This window comes from Acomys minous, assembly GCF_964271855.1.
Source record: "Acomys minous genome assembly, chromosome: 3".
NCBI classification, from domain to species: Eukaryota; Metazoa; Chordata; class Mammalia; order Rodentia; family Muridae; genus Acomys; species Acomys minous.
The window spans coordinates 55,931,723-55,950,947 of NC_140485.1; the positions used below are offsets into that span (position 1 = coordinate 55,931,723).

The 19,225-nt window shown below is 46.9% G+C and overlaps 1 protein-coding gene and 1 pseudogene across 2 annotated transcripts in view; both read left to right on the top strand.

Moving 5' to 3' along the window:
• The window catches only part of LOC311593775 (high mobility group protein B2-like), a 529,125-nt pseudogene that overhangs the window by 214,204 nt on the left and 295,696 nt on the right, over nucleotides 1-19,225 (top strand). The gene's annotated exons all lie outside the window — the stretch shown is intronic.
• Nucleotides 1-19,225, top strand: part of PTPRJ (protein tyrosine phosphatase receptor type J) — a 154,068-nt gene that overhangs the window by 112,494 nt on the left and 22,349 nt on the right. The window contains exons 3-10 of the mRNA XM_084774773.1: nucleotides 3,496-3,732; nucleotides 5,275-5,499; nucleotides 6,538-6,750; nucleotides 10,039-10,302; nucleotides 11,401-11,658; nucleotides 14,336-14,593; nucleotides 15,517-15,792; nucleotides 16,623-16,913. Of these exons, the coding sequence (XP_084630899.1) occupies nucleotides 3,496-3,732; nucleotides 5,275-5,499; nucleotides 6,538-6,750; nucleotides 10,039-10,302; nucleotides 11,401-11,658; nucleotides 14,336-14,593; nucleotides 15,517-15,792; nucleotides 16,623-16,913 (2,022 nt within the window). The remainder of the gene's footprint in view (nucleotides 1-3,495; nucleotides 3,733-5,274; nucleotides 5,500-6,537; nucleotides 6,751-10,038; nucleotides 10,303-11,400; nucleotides 11,659-14,335; nucleotides 14,594-15,516; nucleotides 15,793-16,622; nucleotides 16,914-19,225) is intronic.

The window sequence follows — 19,225 nt, forward strand, 5'->3', positions numbered from 1 at the left end:
AGAAAAACACCTACTTACAGGGCTGGAGAGATGGCTTAGCAGTTAAGAGCACTGGCTACTCTTCAAGAGGATCTGAGTTCAATTCCCAGCAACCACATGGTAACTCACAACTGTCTGTAACTCCAGTTTCAAAGAACCAGGCACCCCTGCACAGACATGCAGGCAGAATACCAACACACATAGAAACAAATAAAATTTAACAAACAAACAAACAAACAAACAACAACAACAACAACACCAAAACCCACTTACTTTCCATTATTCCTTAGGAATGGAATGAAGATAGAAACAGTAAGTGAAAGGAAAAATCAGTTAGTTGTCTAACCACCACGATAAAAATTCTGTTTTCTGAGCTGAGTGGTGTGAGTCCTGTGGCCCCAGTTCCTTGGGAAGCTACATCAGGAGATTCCCTTGAGCTAAGGAGTTTGGGCCCTTCTGGGGACACAGTGAAACCACCAATTTATGAACACATTGTACAATAATGTTAATATACTATAATGATAACAGTAGTTAGCATTTTAAAAAAGTATACTTTTGGGAGGAAATTGATAGCTTATGTTTGTCCCTAAAATTCAGGAACATTTTCCCCCTCCTTTTCCTGCTAAAGCAAACCAACCAACCAATCAAACAAAACAAAACAAAAAAACAACCAACCAACCAAAAAACAAACAAACAAAAAAACAAAACAACAAGATAACAAGACAAAACAAAACAAAACCCAGAAGCCTAGGAATTGTTGAGATAAAATGATTAGATTGAATTCACAGTGTTTTACAAAGGGGGCAGATCTCGCTGAATCCTTCTAAAAGGCAGATCTTCATTAATAACAGTAATTATGCAAAGCTTTAGGAAGCATTGGAGAGCCCTCACAGGCGTCGGCTCTCCCACAAATTCCCTGGTAGAGAAGCTGGTAGGTGACTGGCTCTTAGAATTGCACCTCTCTGGTACAGTCCTGCTCTGAGGGAGGACTGTCATTAGTGCTCCAGTGACAAGGAGCATAAAAACCCCAGAGCTATTCCAGAAGGTTCCCCCCTCCCCACCCCATACTGAAGACTCCCAGATCCACTGGAAGGGCTCCGTGTTAGTGTGCTGGGGCATCAATCATGGTCACCTATGTATTTGTTTTTCTCACAGTTCAGGAGCTTTTCTTGGCACACAGGTGGCTGTCTTCTCGATGGGTCATCATGGGGCTGCCTCCAGCCCCTGTGCCTAGGCACTAATCTGCTCTTCTTACAAGGCCAACAGGTTTTGTTTTTTGTTTTTTGTTTTTTTTGGTGGGGAAGAGACTTCACCCTCATGACTCCATTTGAATTTAATCTCCTGACATACTGCCTTGCAAGTACCCGCACATTTGGAGGTACTGGTGCTTAGTACTTTAATACATGGATCTTGAGGATGACACAATTTAGCCCATAACATATAGGGAGTGGAATTTAGGGGAACTGATTTTTGGATTAAGGATGTAGATGAATCACCCCCTGTGACAGGCAGCAGGGGGAGTAGTTGAGGTGTTTTCACCACATTCAGAAGGGTATGTCCTGACTTGTGAACCCCAACTTCAGCCAACCGCAGTACTGAAGTAGGAAAGAAGGACTGAGTTCCAATTATAGTCTGTACCAAAGAGACCTAAGAGGCACGTCCAGGTATTTCCTCCAGTAGCTGCAGAAATGCATCCTTCTCCATTAGAGATGGAGCACTGCCTGGGACGGGCCCATCTTAGGCCACATAGTACATCTCAGGAGCGTGAGAATTCTGAGAGGGCTGCAGGGGTCTCTCACGATCAAGTAGACCTAGACGGCAGTTAGTAAGAACTCTGAGAACTGCACATAATTTGGAAACTAACAACACACTCTCAGATAACTAACAATGCAAGGGAAAAGAAAAGGAATGAAAACATTTGAGAAAGAATGGAAAAAACTATATTCTAAGACATATGGGATATAGCAAAGAGCTGTTCTAAGAGGGAGGTTTATGTTAATAAATGACTTTGTCAGTATCTCCTTAAAGGATCATAAACCCCAATTCAACAGCACACTGAAGACTGTCAAGTGTGCTCATGTCAGAATCACCCCAAGGATCTAAGGATGGTTCTGCATGTGCGAACGAGCATGTGTGATACATTGCATGAATAGAAAGGACAAAAATCCATAGTATTACTACAGTAAATGGAGAGGAAAGATTTAGTAAAAAAACAAAAACAAAAACAAAAAACCGTACTCCCTCCATGACTATTGACACGTAGGAACCCGTTTCCCCATGTTGCGCATATTCTCTGCATGAATAATAAAAAAAGAGTCAGCTCTCAGCATATCTTTTCGCTGTTGAAAATGGTGCCATCCTCCAGCACGGCCATCCTCCGGCACGGCCATCCTCCGGCACGGCCATCCTCCGGCACGGCCATCCTCCGGCACGGCCATCCTCCGGCACGGCCATCCTCTGGCAGCTGGGATGAGTAAAGAGGAAGTGCTCGTTCCGCGGCTGGACACTGGTTAACTGGGGCATTGCTAACTGCCCACCAGGACTTTGCTACATCCTCTGCTGTAGCTGTTGCCGTTTTTTCTTTCATCACCATTGTCTTTGATTATAAATGACAGCACCCAGTAATGTGAACTTGCTGCTTTATAGAGGAAACGTATGCCTTAAGGGGCTCACATGATTATTCCGGAGTATTCTATTTCTCCTGGTCCTCGACCCACCCCCTACCCCTTCTATGAACTGGATAACTTTGCAGTTCCTTGGAGCCGGGTGAGGCACACCACCTAGTTAGTTCATGCTGGGGAGACTGTTACCTGCGGTTTCCCCGGCACCTTGAGAAGAAGGGCTTACCTTGTCTTCCTACTCCTGGCATTGCTCTTCAACCCCGAACTTAACAGAGTCCACTCACTTGCTAGTATTACTGTGAATAGCCATGCGGCTTCCGTGGGTTTGGGGTCTCGCACCCCTGCCGTTGTACATGGAATGAAACTGATGCTCTGAGAGTCGAGATGATTTTGAATACAATTGTATGGCCAGGGGCAAGTAGCACTGAAGTATCTTAATGTACTGATCTTGTCTGTGTTGTCCTGATGGCTTAATTAGTCCTTGGTGTGGCATGGTAGAGTTAAAATGAAGTGATTGTAAGGGGCTCACACCAAGTCACCCATTCAGTGGGTAGAACAGATTTTTCTTTTTATGGGCAGTTCTCCAAGACTTGTTTTGCGTTTCAGTCTCTTTGTATCAGCTTATGTCAGGACTTAACTCGGTGTTAAACCCACAGTCAGTATGGCCAACTTCTGTTTGTTTTGTCTTCAGTTTGAAGAACGCACACTCGTGCGTGGGTGCATGTGTATCGCATGTATTTTGTTTCAGGGAAGTCAAAGAGGCAAGGGAAGGGAAATAAAACTAAGTTATGAAAACTAGACATACAAGGTGGGCTTTATTCCTACATTTTTTTTTTACATGAGATAAATCTCAATCTCTCTTTCTCTCCCCCACCCCCTCTCTCCATGTAAATAGCACTAACCATTGAAGCTGTTGTCAGCCCAACCAACGTGGTATTAACATGGAATCACAGTGACCCGACTGCTGCGGAGTACAATTGTAGCTTAGGGAATGCGACGGAAGAGGAGCCACAGATTTTGATTGTCCAAAACCAAACATCATGTAACATCACAGGCTTAAGTCCAGCTACTTCCTATATATTCTCCATCAACGGGACTTTGGGAAAGGCCACAGAAAAATATGTCACAACAGGTAAGGGATGAGGTAAACAGGGCTGGCGGCTATAGGAACAGTGACATGGCTAGTGAGGAGAGTCTTCACCCACTTTGGAGCCTATAGGACAGGGCTCTGTGGAAAAGATCACATTAGACACTGTACAAAAAGCATTATTTTGTCATCATAAAGCCTGAAGGCTGAAGGTGAAAACTGACGTGGAAAAGTCAAGTTCCTTCTAAGATCCCTTAGTACCGGGCATCAGCTGATGGAACTAGACCCCCGGAGAGCCCGGGTCTAGCCACCAAAGTACTTGAAATCCGTGGAGCCACAAAAATTCATTAAACTATATAGTTTATTGGCAATAAATTCTTTAGTAACAAGGACAAAGAGAGTGGGGGGGATGCAGCTCATCAGTACAGTGCTTGACTAGTATGTGTGAGACCCTGGTTCAACTTCCAGTACCAACAACACACATACAAACACAGCTGGGGCCGGAGAGATGGGTTCAGTACCTAAATGCTTACGGTGCAAGTGTGAGAACCAGAGTTTGGACCCTCAGCACCTACATAGTAAATGCTGGTGCCCATGAAGGCCTCCCTGTAATCCCAGGTCAACCACAGAACCAACCGACAACCCACAGTGACCTGACTTAGAAAGCTTTGCATCTGATCAGTCACCTCACTTCAGAGCTAGAGGCTGCCTTCGAGTGGTTTGGGCAAGCGCCTTTGCGGGCAGCCCCCTGCAGACCTCAGACAGGGTTCTAATTGCAGCACTACCACCACCTTTGCCTGTGTGTGCTCTTCCCTGCGCTGGTCTCCTCACCGCACACACCAGAAGTGTGTGTTCTTGAGCCTAGTCATCCTGCCTCCCCATCTCCCTCTTCTTAGAGCACAAAGCAAAGGGAGTGATGCTGGGTGTGGTGAGACATGTTTCCAATTCTAGCACTCATGAGGCAGTGCTGGGAAGATTGTTGCCAGTTTGAGCCCAGCCTGGGCTACATAGTGAAACCAACAAATCAAGCAATAAAAATGTTACAAAATTGGAAGGCAGTGTATGTCCTTTTTAGACGGAATGGTTTAATTTATAGTACCGTCAGGCAAATGACGTGATGGAAGGGCCTGGCCATGCCTTTTAGAAAATCTTCTTAGCATTGGGGTGTAGGGATGTGTCCTTGCTTAGAATGTCAGGGTCTTATAAAACGATACAGTTTGCGTTATTTTGAACTGAGACTTCTAGACTTAGAAACAGTCACTTTTTTTTTGATGCTTTACTTTCAATGTTTAGAATAAACATACTTAAATGGCACTGTGTAGAAGGGTATCTTAATGAAGAATTTCAAATTCTTGTTGGAGTTAGCCTTGAACAGTAACACAGGTTGTAAGCAGTTTTGGTTTTAAGGTTCCTTCCTTCTCGTGTTTTCAGGTAGTGTTTGTCCCCTGCCCCTGTGATGCCATGAGGATGTTTAGACTCTGATGTGAATGAGATGGTTTTAGTGGGTCACTTTGAAGGCAAGTGGCCTAAGGAAAGACAACTGCACATGCCTTGCCCACTAATACCCACTCTATGTTTTTGAAACAGAGCCTTGGCCAGTGTCTGACCTTCGTGTTGTCTCTAAGGCAACAACATACGCTGTTCTCACCTGGAGAGGTGCAAATGGCACTGCCTCCTACCGGATGCTACTTGAAGTGACTCCACATTTATCAGTCAATATTTCAGGCTTGAAGCCCGGGGACCGTAAAACTTGGAGTCTCCTGGAATGGAACGAGACACATAATGACTCCCTGGTTGCAAAAGATCTCCTGGGTAAGTTTTACAAAATTGTGTATCAGGTTTTGATTTTATCACTTAGTTGCTTTTAAAAGTACTGTCTATGCATTTGTGTAGGGTTTTAGAATTGCTGGAGGGCTTTTCTGCCACAGTGCAGTCTGTTCTCATACCTTAATGAAGAAGGAAGAGAGCTCATATTTTACAAGTGAACACGGGGCTGGGCATGGTGGCCAGGCTTCAAACTTTCCGATTTGGAATTCGTGAAAGTAGATAGGCCTTTTCACTTTTCATCTCAGGTGAGCAGGTAACAGGTGTTAACCCGTGGGTGGCCAACCATTGAGAACAGGGATCCTTAGACGGCACACCCAGCAGGTGTCTTTTGTGCTTTCTTTGGAGGACTCATTTGTAGACGACCTAGCATTTTCAGTGGATTCCTCTGGTAACTGTGAAACAGAGAAGGACAGAGATATCATCACCATTTTAACCAAGGAAACAGAGATACAAATTGAGTATTAGAATCAGAAGCCAGATGTTCAGTGCTAAGAGTTAGATAGAATTTGTGGCCCCATGACAGGTAGTGAGGCCTTCAAGAGACAGGCCACCCTCATCTCTTTCTACTGCTTTGGTCTGTACGTGAGGCCTCAGGGAGGCCCCTCCACATTCATAGTTCAAGGAGAAATGCTCATGAGCCATTCCAATCTCATCCTCTGCTGTTTCTGCCACTGTCTGGGGGTGTAGTCCTGGGAAACCATTCCTGAGTAGAGTTATTGAGCAGTTTGTGGGAAAGCATCCTGAGATGGCAGAAGATAACCTCCCACAGCAAGGAGAGTGGTCCCTTATACCAGAGTTTAAGGAAAACTACAAAATCTCTGCTGTGTTTCTGGAGTAACAGTACAAAGTAAGATATCTGGTTCTCTTCAGGGAACCAGCTCTTTCTCAGGAGAAGGCAGAGAACAGATATTTATGGAGTACCAACTGTGGGCCCTGTTGGATGTGTCATCCTATGGGATGGGGTGATGAAAAGTGGGGGACGCGTTTTGTCGCTAATGTCCTTGCCTCTTGTGTTTGATGCAGACGCCAATGGCACTGAGAGAAGACCAGTGGGCAACCAATCCCAACTACACACGGACTCTGTTGCCTCCACAGACCCACCCTCTGCCCAGGATCCCTCCTTCACAGAGGTCTTGCTCACTGGGCTCAAGCCTGGTACTCAGTACACCGCCACTGTTTATTCACAAGCGGCAGATGGCACAGAAGGGCAGCCTCGGAACAGTGTGTTTAAAACAAGTAGGTTGGGTTTTGTGAAATGGCTTCAGCCCGAGTTTTATCTTCTGCAATTCTGTATCTGAATTACTTTTTGGTTAGCAGCTAGTTCTGGTAAAATTATGGGCTTTCCTAATACCCTCGTTAGCTTCCAGATAATGACACGGAGACCCGAGCGCTCCAGCTGGGCAGATTCTCATCTGTTCTAACCCAATTGTGCTGACCTGGCCCTACTTCCCAGCCAATTTAGTCCCATCCTGGCTGCTCCTGCTTCATCTTTGTCCTCATGGAGGTTCCTGGTCTTAGATGGGGGTGGGGCAGTTTCGGGGGGGGGGGGTTGAGATCAACAAGTATGGAATTATCTGCACCTTGGACCCTTTGAGCTCAACAACAGATACCGCAGCTTTGCAGCTGTCAGGGACTCGCTGTGCACTGGCTTGGGGTGTCTTAGCAAAAAATATTTTGAAAGACTCTCCTGGGTCAACAGACCTGAGGGAGTGAGGGCCAAGGCTAGAGGAACAGGAACGGAAACCAGAAATGCTGGGCCACCCTAGATCTGGTAATGCCCTGGAATTCAAAGTCCCAAGGTATAGATGCCGGGGATCGGCTGGATTAATGGCTGCCCCTTGGCTCTTGTGTGGGTGGCTCTTGTGTGGGTTTCTCCCACCGGGAATGTTGGGTACTGCTTGAAGCAGGTGGGGCTGCTGCCCAGGTGGTACTTGGCTGCTGCCCACTACATGCTACGGACATTGTGAGGTGAGAGTGTGATTCTAACATCCAGTCCTGAGTCTGGGTGTCTTACGGGGAGCCTTTGAAGTTGCTCTGGAGGGTGGTAGGTTTTGCATATATGGAGATGGCTTGGAAGGCGAGTGGGGGAGAAAGGGCACTTCAGTCGGGGAAGCGTTCTGTTCAGAAATTCAGATGGCAGGCCTGGGGTGTCTGGCAAGGGAATGGTGGCAGGGTGGTGGCAAAGGAGATGCACCTGAGGGGCTTTGACAGCTTTATGACTCTGTATAAAAAGCTCTTTTATCCAGATATTTATAAAAGATAACAGAGGACCATGAGTCCCCATGGCTGGGTGTGACAGTGTTCAGAAGAATGGCTGTGTGTGCTGCGGCAGATGGCTCAGAGCAGCAAGAAGCCCCAGGCAGGATCCAGCCGGGAGGGCCAGCCGGGAGGGCCAGCCGGGAGTCAGGTGTTGGAACACGGGGACTGGAGCCTGGGATGAGGCGGGGGACTTTGGAGGATGTCTTGAAGATCCTGGCAGTTCTGGAAGGTTTAGTGTAACTCCTAGAGAGGCACTGCATGGGCGTCTCAAGCGTCTTCCCTCTTTTAGTGAGTGGGGAGGGGAGGAAGGAGTGGAATTCTTCGGCTGGCAAGGCGGTGCGATTTCTACAGGCGTAGAAAAAATAAGGGAAAGGTGTTGGTTACGACCCGCGCCTGTAAGGAACGACAGTTTCCCTCAGCGTGCGTGCTGGGGGAGGAGTGAGTGACCTATGCCTTTCTTCTTCCCACTTCTGGAAATGATAGCCTGTTGGTGGGCAGGAGAGAGGTTTCTCTGTAGCACCTGCTTCACCTTTTTGATCTAGGGACCGTAGCACATGAAGACTCAGGAAGAGGATTGCAGGCTGACGAGGCTGGGTTCCTCATGGTGCTGTTATTGGAGGTGGGTTGTCCTACACATGAGACCCTTGCATTAAGAGGGCGGACGGGGTCCATACCTAGTCCTGGTGCCCCTTACCGTGCCTCCTGAGCTGGGGACATCTGCCTGATTTGCTAAGAGGAGTCATGTGGTTGGGTTCTGGATGCCTTGAGAAGAAGTAAAGTGATTGTGGTTGGATTGTAGGCTGCTGGTTTGGATGCATACATATCCTGGGTTCTGTTGAACTGCACTAGGACTTGATAAATAAAGGAGCCGTGTGTTCTTCATATGGTGTTTGTGTTCTATACCTGTGTGTTAGTTTTGGCTGATGTGACAAATTACCACAGACGGGACAGCTTACATGGCAAACATTTACTTTTCACAGTTCTGGAGTCTAGGAGTTTGAAGCCAAGTGCTAGAGATGGCTGGTGTCTGGTTGTGGGTCCCCTTCCTTATATCACAGTACAGACGAGTTGCTTTTGGGCCTCTTAACAATGACACTGGCCCCACTCATGATGTTCTTCCCACCCTCAGGGTTAGTCACCTTCCTAAAGCTCACCTTCAAACATCATTAACTTAGCAGTTAGGATCTTAACAGGTGAGTATGATACACACACACACACATACACACACACACATATCATATATATGCTATGTACATATATACATTCATACACAAATATATTACACATGTATACGTACACATGTACACATACATGTGCACACACACACACACACATATATGTGTGTACACACACACACACACACACACACACACACACACACAGCATCTGGTATTTATCAAGTGACTTGGTTACGTGGGTCAGGATTAAGGAAACTATCAGTTTTAGGGCCCAAACTAGTGGGTGGTAGAAAGCTACCCCCCAGAGCTGAAGTCAGGGAGGAGATAGTTTTTCTGGAGCCTGGTGAAAGCAGGAGACGTGGGATGTAAGGCTGATTGTTTCTGCCAGCCAGCCACAGCCTCTCGCCCATGCCACTTGATGATACAGCATGCTCACAGGCTGTGTAGATGGTCCCCAGTGATGTCACATGCAAGGTGCAGCCTCCTGAGGCACAGGACAGACAGGATGGCTGGGAGAGTAGATAACTGGGGGGGGTGTCTAGTGTTCTCACGTCTTTCTGTAAGTTTAGGGTGAGTTATTCTGTCTCGCAGATAAGAAAGTAATTTAATGGCTTTCCTAAGATCTACCTGGCTGGTAAATTCCAGGTAGCCTTAGAATCCAGTATGCTCTCTGTTCAGGTGTGAGGCCTTTAATTCATGATGTGAAGTGTCTGTTCTTGGGTAGATCTGTACTTGAGGACTTTTCTGGCTCTGCACACCCCCCCTCCCAACTTGAGGACTTTTCTGGCTCTGCCTCCCCGTCCCCTGCAGTACATGTGAAAGTCCATGCTCTTGCCTGATCTGAAATCTAAGGTCTGCTCAGAAACTGAACATGGAACATCTGTGAGGCGCACTTGGCCTGGCTGTGTCCTCACTGGTGCCTGACTTTGGTGAGGCCCACATACATTTCTGGTCACGGTGAGCTAGTGGTGAGGGGGACCAGCCCCTAAATGGGTTCCTCTGGACTGACGAGAAGTCTGATGATACTTTCTTTCCTTCTGATTGACCATTCTGATTATTTTCCATTTCTCTTGTGTTTTTGTCAAAGATCCTATCCAGGTTTTTTACATCAGACCTGTGAATGTCAGCGCCACAAGCATGACCCTGACATGGGAAAGCAACTATAACGGCTCATCTGCTTCCTACACCTGCAACATACAAATGGCTGACGGGACCTATTCCATCAACCAGACTGTCAACGAGACTGAGGCCGTCATCCACGGGCTGACCTCCAGCACACTGTACAACGTCACAGTTCGTCCTTCCCTGGGTCACACCGAGGGCACACCAGCCTTCCTCCAAGTGTACACTTGTGAGTTTGCTCCTTGCTGTGTGGTCTAGTTTGCTTCTCTGTGCTTGTGGTAAGCTCTGTGACCAAAGAAACCCGGGGCAAGAGACAGTTTATGTCCGCTTGCACTTCTGGGTAGCAAACAGTCCATCACTTAAGGAAGCCAGGGCGGGAGCAGAAGCAGAAGCTGTGAAGGCACATAGCTTATTGGCTGGCTTTCAGCTAGTTTTCTTAAACAGCCCAGGCCCACCTGCCTCGGATACAGTGGGCGGGGCCTACCCATTTCAGTCATCATTGAAGACCTTGACTCACAGATGTGGCCATCGAACAATCCAGTCTGGGCAATTATATCAGTGGCGTTTTCTTTTCCCAGGAGACTCTAGGTCGTTGTCAAGTTAGTCATAAGAACTAACCAGCACTCTATGGCTCACCTTTCTCGTGGTGTACCATGTGCCAGGTATAGATACAAGACGAGGAAGCTCTGTCCTGTCCTGTCCTGTCTGTCACATGCCTAGGATTGCACATGGCTGCCCTTCCGGGTGTGAGACGTAATGACGGTGGCGATCATTGATTGACCCTAACCACACGATCAGTGGCTTACGATGTGCTACTTTTGCGCTGTGTCATTGAGTGCTAGGACGTCCTGGTGGGTATGGCTGGCATTAGCTTTACTTTACGGAAGGGAAACCATGCCTGAGGTGATGTGGGCAGGCTGAGTAACGTGCTCAAGCTAAAGCAGCCAGCCACGGCCAGTACCCTCCTCCAGAGCCAGGGAATCCTTACCGCCTTGCACAGCCTGTGGGTGACTGGCATGGTTGTCTACACTCTTGGGCCAAGTGATCTAGCCCAAAGCGTCAGTTTTTTAAGGGGCTTGTACTGATGTTTTCGCTATGGAGAAGAGCAAAAGGCAGTGTTTTATGAGGGTTGGCTATCCTGTCTTCTGGAGACAGCCTTTACATACTTATGTTTTTGAGACAAGCTTTCACTGAGCACCCGGGCTGGTCTCAGATGGGATCCTGCAGGTGAGAGCTGCTCAAGTTCTGGTATTGTGGGCTCTACCACCACTGGACCCTGCCCGGGGATGGGCGTTCTTCATCTAACCTTACTCGCTGTCGTCCTCAGCCCCTGGTCCAGTTTCTGACTTCCGAGTGATAAATGTCAGCACGAGGGAGATTGGTTTGGCTTGGAGAAGCAATGACTCAGAGTCGTTTGAGATTGTCATCACGACGGACGGAGAGGAGAGGAGACGAAATGTTACAACCACAAGCCAGAGCTTTGTCGTTGAAGACTTAACGCCTGGAACCAGTTATCATTTTGAAATATTTCCACGAGGGCCAGGTGGGATTAAAGGGCCATCCGGAAGAGTTGATGGTACCACTAGTAAGTATCCTGACCTTGACGTTTCTTATAGGAAACCAGCATAACTTATAGATGTCTTGGTTTACAAATATTATTTTTTCTTTTTATGAAAAAGAATCTTAAAATATTTCACTGTTGTGGTGCATATCAACTATACAAAAATAAAGTCAAGCTAAATAAAAAAAAATAAATCACACGTAAAACCATTAATTAGGTGCTACACTGTGTGTGTGTGTGTGTGTGTGTGTGTGTGTGTGTGTGTGTGTGTGTGTAGTTTCAAAGGATAACTTTGGGAGCTGGTTCTTTCCTTCCACTGTGGGTTCTGGGAATCGAACTTAGGTCGTCAAGCTTATGTGGCAAGTGCTTTTACTCCCTGAGCCACCTTTGCCAGTCCTCCTCCCCCTTTTGAGATAAGGTCTCACGTACCTCTCTAACTTACTGTGTGACTAAGGTTGACCTTGAACTCATCCACCTCACAGATGCTGAGATTAGGGTTGCATGCTCCCATAGCTAGCTCCCAGACCCTACAAACACACATATTTACCTTTTACAAGCCTTGCTGTCTTTGTTCATGTATGGTTTTATGATCTGCTTTCTCCTCATATTTCCCCCTGTCAGTGTGAGTTACCCTATTCTGCTTGTTCATTTATTATTTTCTTACTCACTTTTGAAACAAGGTTTCACCGTATAGCCCTGGCTGGCCTGGAACTCATAGCCTTTGTAGACCCACTTGGGTTTTCTCAGAAATCAACCTGCTTCTGCTTCCCAAGTGTTAGATTAAAAGTGTGTGCCAACGTATCTGGCAATACTTATTTTGTGGGATAACTTAAAATCAGCCTTGTATTTGTACGTGGCCTAAAAGTAAGTTCCTTAGAATGGGTGGCAAGAAGGGTTGGATGTGAGGCCGCAGAGAGTTACTGTCCACTAATGAATGGTGGTCGTCATTGCTTGGGACATAGCTGAACAGCATTAAAGGCAGGCTTGGCAAAGTGAAGCAAATACCTTCTGATCTCCTGGTGTCTGTCAACTGAAAAGCAGAGAGGGCCTCAGACAGCTGTTTGTGCTCCAGTGTTCATTCACAGAAGCCCAAAGGTAGAAACCACCCAGTATCCATTGGCGTACACATAGACAAAATATGGTTTTCTCTATAGTCTACAACAATAGAATATTTTTCTGCCATATGGAGTGAAATCCTCATGTAATGCTGCAGCGTAGCTATACCTTGTAAATATGTAAAGTGAAGTAAGTCACACAAGGGATATTTTACAAAGTGAAATAAGTCGCACATAGAAAAATAATTTTGTTTGTTTTATTATTATTTTTAGCAACAAGGTCTCACTATGTAGCCCTAGCTGGCCTGGAACTCATTATATAGAACAGGTTGTCTCAAATTCACAGAGATCCTCCTGCCTCTGTGTGTCACCATACCTTCAAAGGCAAATAGTTAGGCTTCCATTTATACAAAGTGCCTAGAACAGGCGGGCTCACAGTGACAGAGAGTGACAGAAAGGAACTCGGGTGGATGGAATCACTACTAGGAAGGTAGTGATAAGCAGGTACAGATTTTACATTGAGAAATGATGAAAACATTTTGAGTGCAATCTTGGTAATGTTTGTACACTACTAGTGATATATTTGGCACCACCAAAATGCACATTAACAGATGGCCAATGATAAATAGTATGTTGTGTGTATTTACCACGCTAAAGGGGAAGGGAACATATGTAACTCTTAAATGTTCTCTTCTGACTGAATTCCTTCCTCGTCTGTATCCACAGCTATACCCTTTGTTCACATTGCTGTCATAATTATACAACTAATTTTATTTTATACTTGAATATTTTGTTATGCATGTATAATGACCCTCCCTATAGTTAGCATGACTTTCCTGCTTTTAGGGAAAGGGCTCATGCAACTATATCACGGTTTATACAGCTCTTCCCCAATTTTCCTTCTTGTTTTCCCCTTCTGTGTGCCAGGCAGTTCATATGAAATGCGTGTTCTTTTGAGTGAATGATGAAAAACAAAGAAACAAACAAACAAGCAAACAAACCAACACTTAGCTTATTGGTCTAGATGGGTCATGCTGTGGAGCTCAAGCTGGCTTTGGACTTGAAATCCACCTGCTGCAGCTGCATAGATGCTATTGGGCCGATAGATGCTCCTCACACTTGACTTCAGCATGCCCCGTCTTGAGACACAGGATAGGTGCAGGAGGTGTGCCCTTCCTCAGTACAAAGCGTGAGGAATTGCCACAGGTCAATTACATCGGGATCCCAGTTTTGAGTAAGAAATGGAAGGTGGGGCTGGAGAAAAGACTAGCTAGTAGTTGAGAGAACTGAAGGATCTCCCAGAGGATTTGGATTTGGTTTCTTCCGTCTCGCACGCTCACAGCCACCCTTTCCCCCTAGGTCAGGCGATCTTCTGGTCTTCATAGGCACACAGACAGTTTGGCCTTTGTGAGCTCACTGGAGATTTATTTTTATTTTTAATTTTTAAATTTTTATTTATTTATTTATTTATTTATTTATTTATTTATTTTTTGAGGCAGGGTTCACTCTGGAGCCCAGGCTGGCCCTTGTGCATGGCGCCTGACCTCATTGGAAAGTTGGATAACAAAAGAGTTGTTTCTTTCGACAGACAGTTTTTTTGAAATGAAGCTGGAATCACAATTAGACACTTTTCTCTCTCTGTTTAGACCGCAGTGCTGTGATTGACATCCACGTGGTCAATGTCACCACCACTGAAATGCAGCTGGAGTGGCAGAATACGGACAGTGCTTCTGGATACATCTACAACGTAGTTCTAGAGTCTAAATATGGCTCCAACAAGACCAACAGTTCTCAGACATCGATCATCCTGCAGGGCCTCACCCCAGGCACCTTATATAATGTCACCATCTCTCCAGAAGCAGACCAGGTCCAAGGCGACTCCAGCTCCATTACCCAGTACACACGTGAGTCTTGGGGCGGGGAGGGGGGGGGGAGGGGAGAATGGCCAGAGAGGGTGCTTCCGGCCTCTCGTGTGGAGGAAGTACAGTAACTGATGGAGAGGGCGTGGGTTATGCCTCTGGGTTTCAGGTTGGTGTGGGAGAGCTGCTTAACTTGAAAACCCCAGCAAAGGCTTTGCTGCCCTTGTGGGCACTATGGCGGGAGCCGTGTGAACATGCCTGTTCTCTGGAAGCACGAAGTAGCATCCTGTGAGAACGGAGAACGATGTAGTGCCTGCTGGTCACTCCTCAGACGCGTGGAGTAGAGCACTGCTGTCCTGCCAGCACTGAAGATCCCCTCAGAGGAGGATCTCTTCTGTGACAGTGACAGATGCTTCTGCGGCGTTCAGGTGGATGCATGGTGGAAGTGTTAGCTAGCGCAGCCTTGGCTTTGCCTTCTTTACTGGTCAGATTCCAAAAGGAAGTTGGAAATTATAGTGCGATCTCTCTCCCTCCTCCCCTCTCTAATAATATATTGGAAAATATGTATAATTAAATATTAAAAGGAAACTTGAACATTTTAAATTCTTTTCAGATTTAATATGTATACTTTTCTATCTTTTCAGGAAATTATCTTCTTTTTTTTAAAATATATTTTTATTTAATTTATGTACGTTGGTGTGAGGTTGTCAGATCCTGGAGTTACAGACAGTTGTGAGCTGCCATGTGGGTGCTGGGAATTGAACCCAGGTCCCTTGGAAGAGTAGGCAGTGCTCTTAGCCACTGAACCGTCTTTCCAGCCCCAGGAAATTATCTTCTGAAGGTTTACTTCTTAATTGTATTAATTCTTTCTTGAAAAAACCAGGCAGCTTTTAGATAGAGTAAATAAAACAGGCCCGGAGTTCAAAGTGGTTCATGTTGTTTGTTTGTTTGTTTATTCTTAAACCAAGGGCCCAGCCGTGTGTCCCACATTGAAGTAAACACCACCACCACTGAGGCGACCATCCGGTGGAAGAGCTTGGACGTGTCCTCTCCTTCATATGTCTACACCCTTCGTATCTCAAAGGCTGGAGATGTCAGCAGTGTCACCAGAGTGACAGGCCCTGGAACCACTTGTGAGAATGTCACCGGCTTAATCCCTGGCGTCTCGTACACAGTGGAGATCGTTGCACAAGTGGGGAATGATACAGTGTCACTGGGAGCTGGTTCGAAGCTGTTCTGTATGGGTGAGTACTCCCATGATCCTCACGGGCCCTGTTCTTCCCTTCGTGGCACTCACACGCAGACAACTTTCCCCAACCTTGCCCGCAGTGGGCAATCATGGACACGGAACACTCCAAGACAGCCTGTCAGCTCATTAAAGACATATTGATGCCATTATGTTCCTTCACTGAACCATGTTCATCGAACACTTGCCTATGTTAGGTTCCTGTGTTTCTAGAACTTTCGTCCTGCTGAACAAAACAAATAAGAAATAAAAGCGAGCAAGTCGTTAGGTGATGGTTATGGCTCAGAAGAGGGAGGAGGGCACACCAGGGAAGGGGGAAGTGGTGTTTTTAATCTAGGGTGTCATACGAGGATGCCCATGACAAGGTGACTGAGCATAGATCTGGGGGAGTGATGAGCCAACCACGTGAACATCACAGGGTTTTGACCCTGCATGTGGGCAGAGGAGCAGCTGGTGCAGAGGCCCCGAGGCTGGAGAGAACACGGGATTGGAGAATTTGCAGGAGGGCAGGGTAGTGGGAGTAGATCTACAGGAGGTGGACAGTGACGGGATGGAGGCAGTGGAGCTCAGAGCTTGGCCTCTGATCTTTCCTGTGATGTGGTTAAAGATCTCCGTGGCTTGGAGTGACTCTTGCTCAGTTGGCTTTGTCCTGCCGCTCTATGTGCGCACTTGGTTGTTTCCGTGGTGTTGCTGAGACCTCGTTTGTAATTGTAGCCTGAAACAAGGGAAAAGCCCGCATGAGTGAGCATGAGCCCACGCTGGAGCAAGAGCTGGGAACTGAACTCTGCTCGCCCTGAGCCTCACCTTGCCCTGTTCTTTGCTCTGCAGAACCTGCGCCAGTGACCTCCTTCCGCTGTGAAGTGGTCCCCAAGGAGGCAGCTCTGGTTCTGAAGTGGGCTTGCCCTCCTGGCATGAACACAGGCTTTGACCTGGGGGTCAGGAGTGATGCCTGGGGAAATAGGACACGCCTGGAGAACTGCACTTCCGAGGACGGCACAGAATGCGAGACTGAAGTCACATATTTGAAATTTTCTACCTCGTACAACATCAGCATTGCCACCTTGTCATGTGTAAAGATGGCACCCCCTACCCAGATCACCTGTACCACTGGCATCACAGGTGGGCCCTGTGGCGGGGAACTCGCTACCCCTGGAGTGGCTGGCCCAGCAGCATGCAGGTGCAGCCCAGGAGCACTTTTAGGGTGTTTACTTTCCCTTAAAGTTTTTTTTTTTTTTTTTAATCAGCAGAATGCTTACCTCATTCTGCAGAAATCTAAGCTAAAATTGCTGAGTAAGAGAGATGTGTGTTTCACATCCTGAGTAGTTCTGCGATTCTGTGAGAATAACTCACTGCCATATTCCCTCCCCTCCCTTCCTGTCCCCTCCCGTCCCCTCCCCCCACTTCCCTCTTCTATTCTCCTCCTCCTCCTCCTCTTCTCTCTCTTACAATAGGGAGTTCCCTTATTGCACGTGAGAAAGGCATTTATGTAGAAAGGTTCAAATATATACTAAGTCTGGACAGTGGGATGAAACTTGTGTCCTGCTAGACACTCATCAGTACTTGGCCACGCTCAGCACACGTGTGCTCCTTCCCTCCTTCCTTCCCGTATTGGAAAGATGGCTCTGAAACCCAATTTGACCGTTTTTATTTGTCCTTGTAAATATTCCACATGGATCACTTCAAGATAAGGGCTTTCTTTTTCTTTCAAATATAGCCGTATTAATGTGACCACCATAGTCACGGAGGAAGACTTAAAGCCACAGCATTACTGTGTATTTAGTCAGGATCCGTTTCTCTGGCATCTGTTGACAAGAGCCTGAGTTGATTTAGGGGAAGAAAAGATGGCGTACTGTGCGGGAGTCCCCCAGCCAGTCCTTCATATCCACTCATTTCTCTCCCTCCTACCTCCCCCCACCCCTTCTTGAGAAGAATTGATTTTGTTTTGTCTGTCCATTGCTCCTCGGTCTTCGCCGAGCTTGTGTTTTCTATCAGCCAGTGGGGTGGTGGTGTTATATCCCCCTTTGTGTCTTTTGACTTTTAGATAAATATTCCTCAGGAGATAAGAATATATCTGACAACTTCTAAAGAATTAGTGGTTGTTCTAAGAGCGCCTCTTGCTATAGGGGCCTGACTTGGAAAATGGTTGAAGTATTTTGTAGACAAAGGCTCAGAACAGATAGGCGGACTGGGTTTGGGTTCAGTTTCTCCCTTTAGCACTCACGTGATCTCAGAAAAGCTAATTGCCCTGGCTAAGAGTCTCAGCTGTGAGAAGGAGACGCGCTCCTTACCTTCCAGGACTGTTGAGCTGTGTGTTACACCTTGAAGACCACATACATGGCTGCCCAGGTTGTGCGCTGTAAAGTCTCAGGGAAAGCAGTGGGCATGGAGCTCCTTAACGTGTGCAGTACACAGCAGCACCCTACCCGGTGGCTCACCACTTTGCTTTTGTAGAACGTAGTGGGAGCCGTGAATATTTCATTTCCCCCTTTGTAGCTCCTCTTCTCATGGTGTCAGCTCTGTCTATAAACTGCTACAGAACAGACGGTGACCGAGCCTGTGCTCCCTGCGCTGAGCCTAGCACCTGGCGCAGGGCAGAGCAGCTCATTAGAGCGAGACATCTCTGGGTGGGGGCTGTAGCTCAGTTGGTCAGCACTTGCCTCGTAAGCACGAGAGTTTGAGTTCAGTCTCCAACACTGCGTAAACTGCGTGTGGTAGCGCATAACATACCTATAATGCCAGCACATGGAAGGTACAGGCAGGAGGATCAAAAGGTCAAGGTCAACCTTGGCTGTTAGAGGGAGTTCAAGGTAGCCTGGGCTACATGAAAACAAACAAAGAAAAGAGGTAGCCAGTAGAGGGGGGTAAGCTGAGCAGATATGACCACACACGCACATCATTTCACACAGTGATTCTCACTTTTTCATTGGGAACTTCATTTTGCAGATGAATATTTATAAATTTACCACAAGTTAAATTCAAAGTTGCGTTTTCTCTGGGTTAGGAAGTATTGGAGGAGAGGAAAGTTGGGGTGAAGATCTTGGCCAGGGTTTATTGCTTGCTTCCTGTGTGCTGAGGGTTAGGGATGTGAAGGACGGGGTTGGATAAGCTGGTTTGCTGCTGCCCTACTAGGGGTGGGAAGTGTGAGATCCTTTCTGACTGGATAAAGCTGGAGAGCTGATGGCGAATGTGTGGGGTAAATCTGTGGAGTCCTTGTCACCGGGCTTGCTCAGGACCCATGTCTCTGCACAGTACTTATTCCCTTCCTGCCTCTTACTTTGGGATGTTTTGAATGAGCTCTGTATACAGCTTCCTGTACAGGGGCGGGTCTTCCTGGGCATGGGCGGGTCTTCCTGTACTGGGCCGAGTCTTCTTGAGCATGGGCAGACCTTCCTGGGCAGGGGCAGGGGCACATCTTGTAGAGGGCGTTTGAA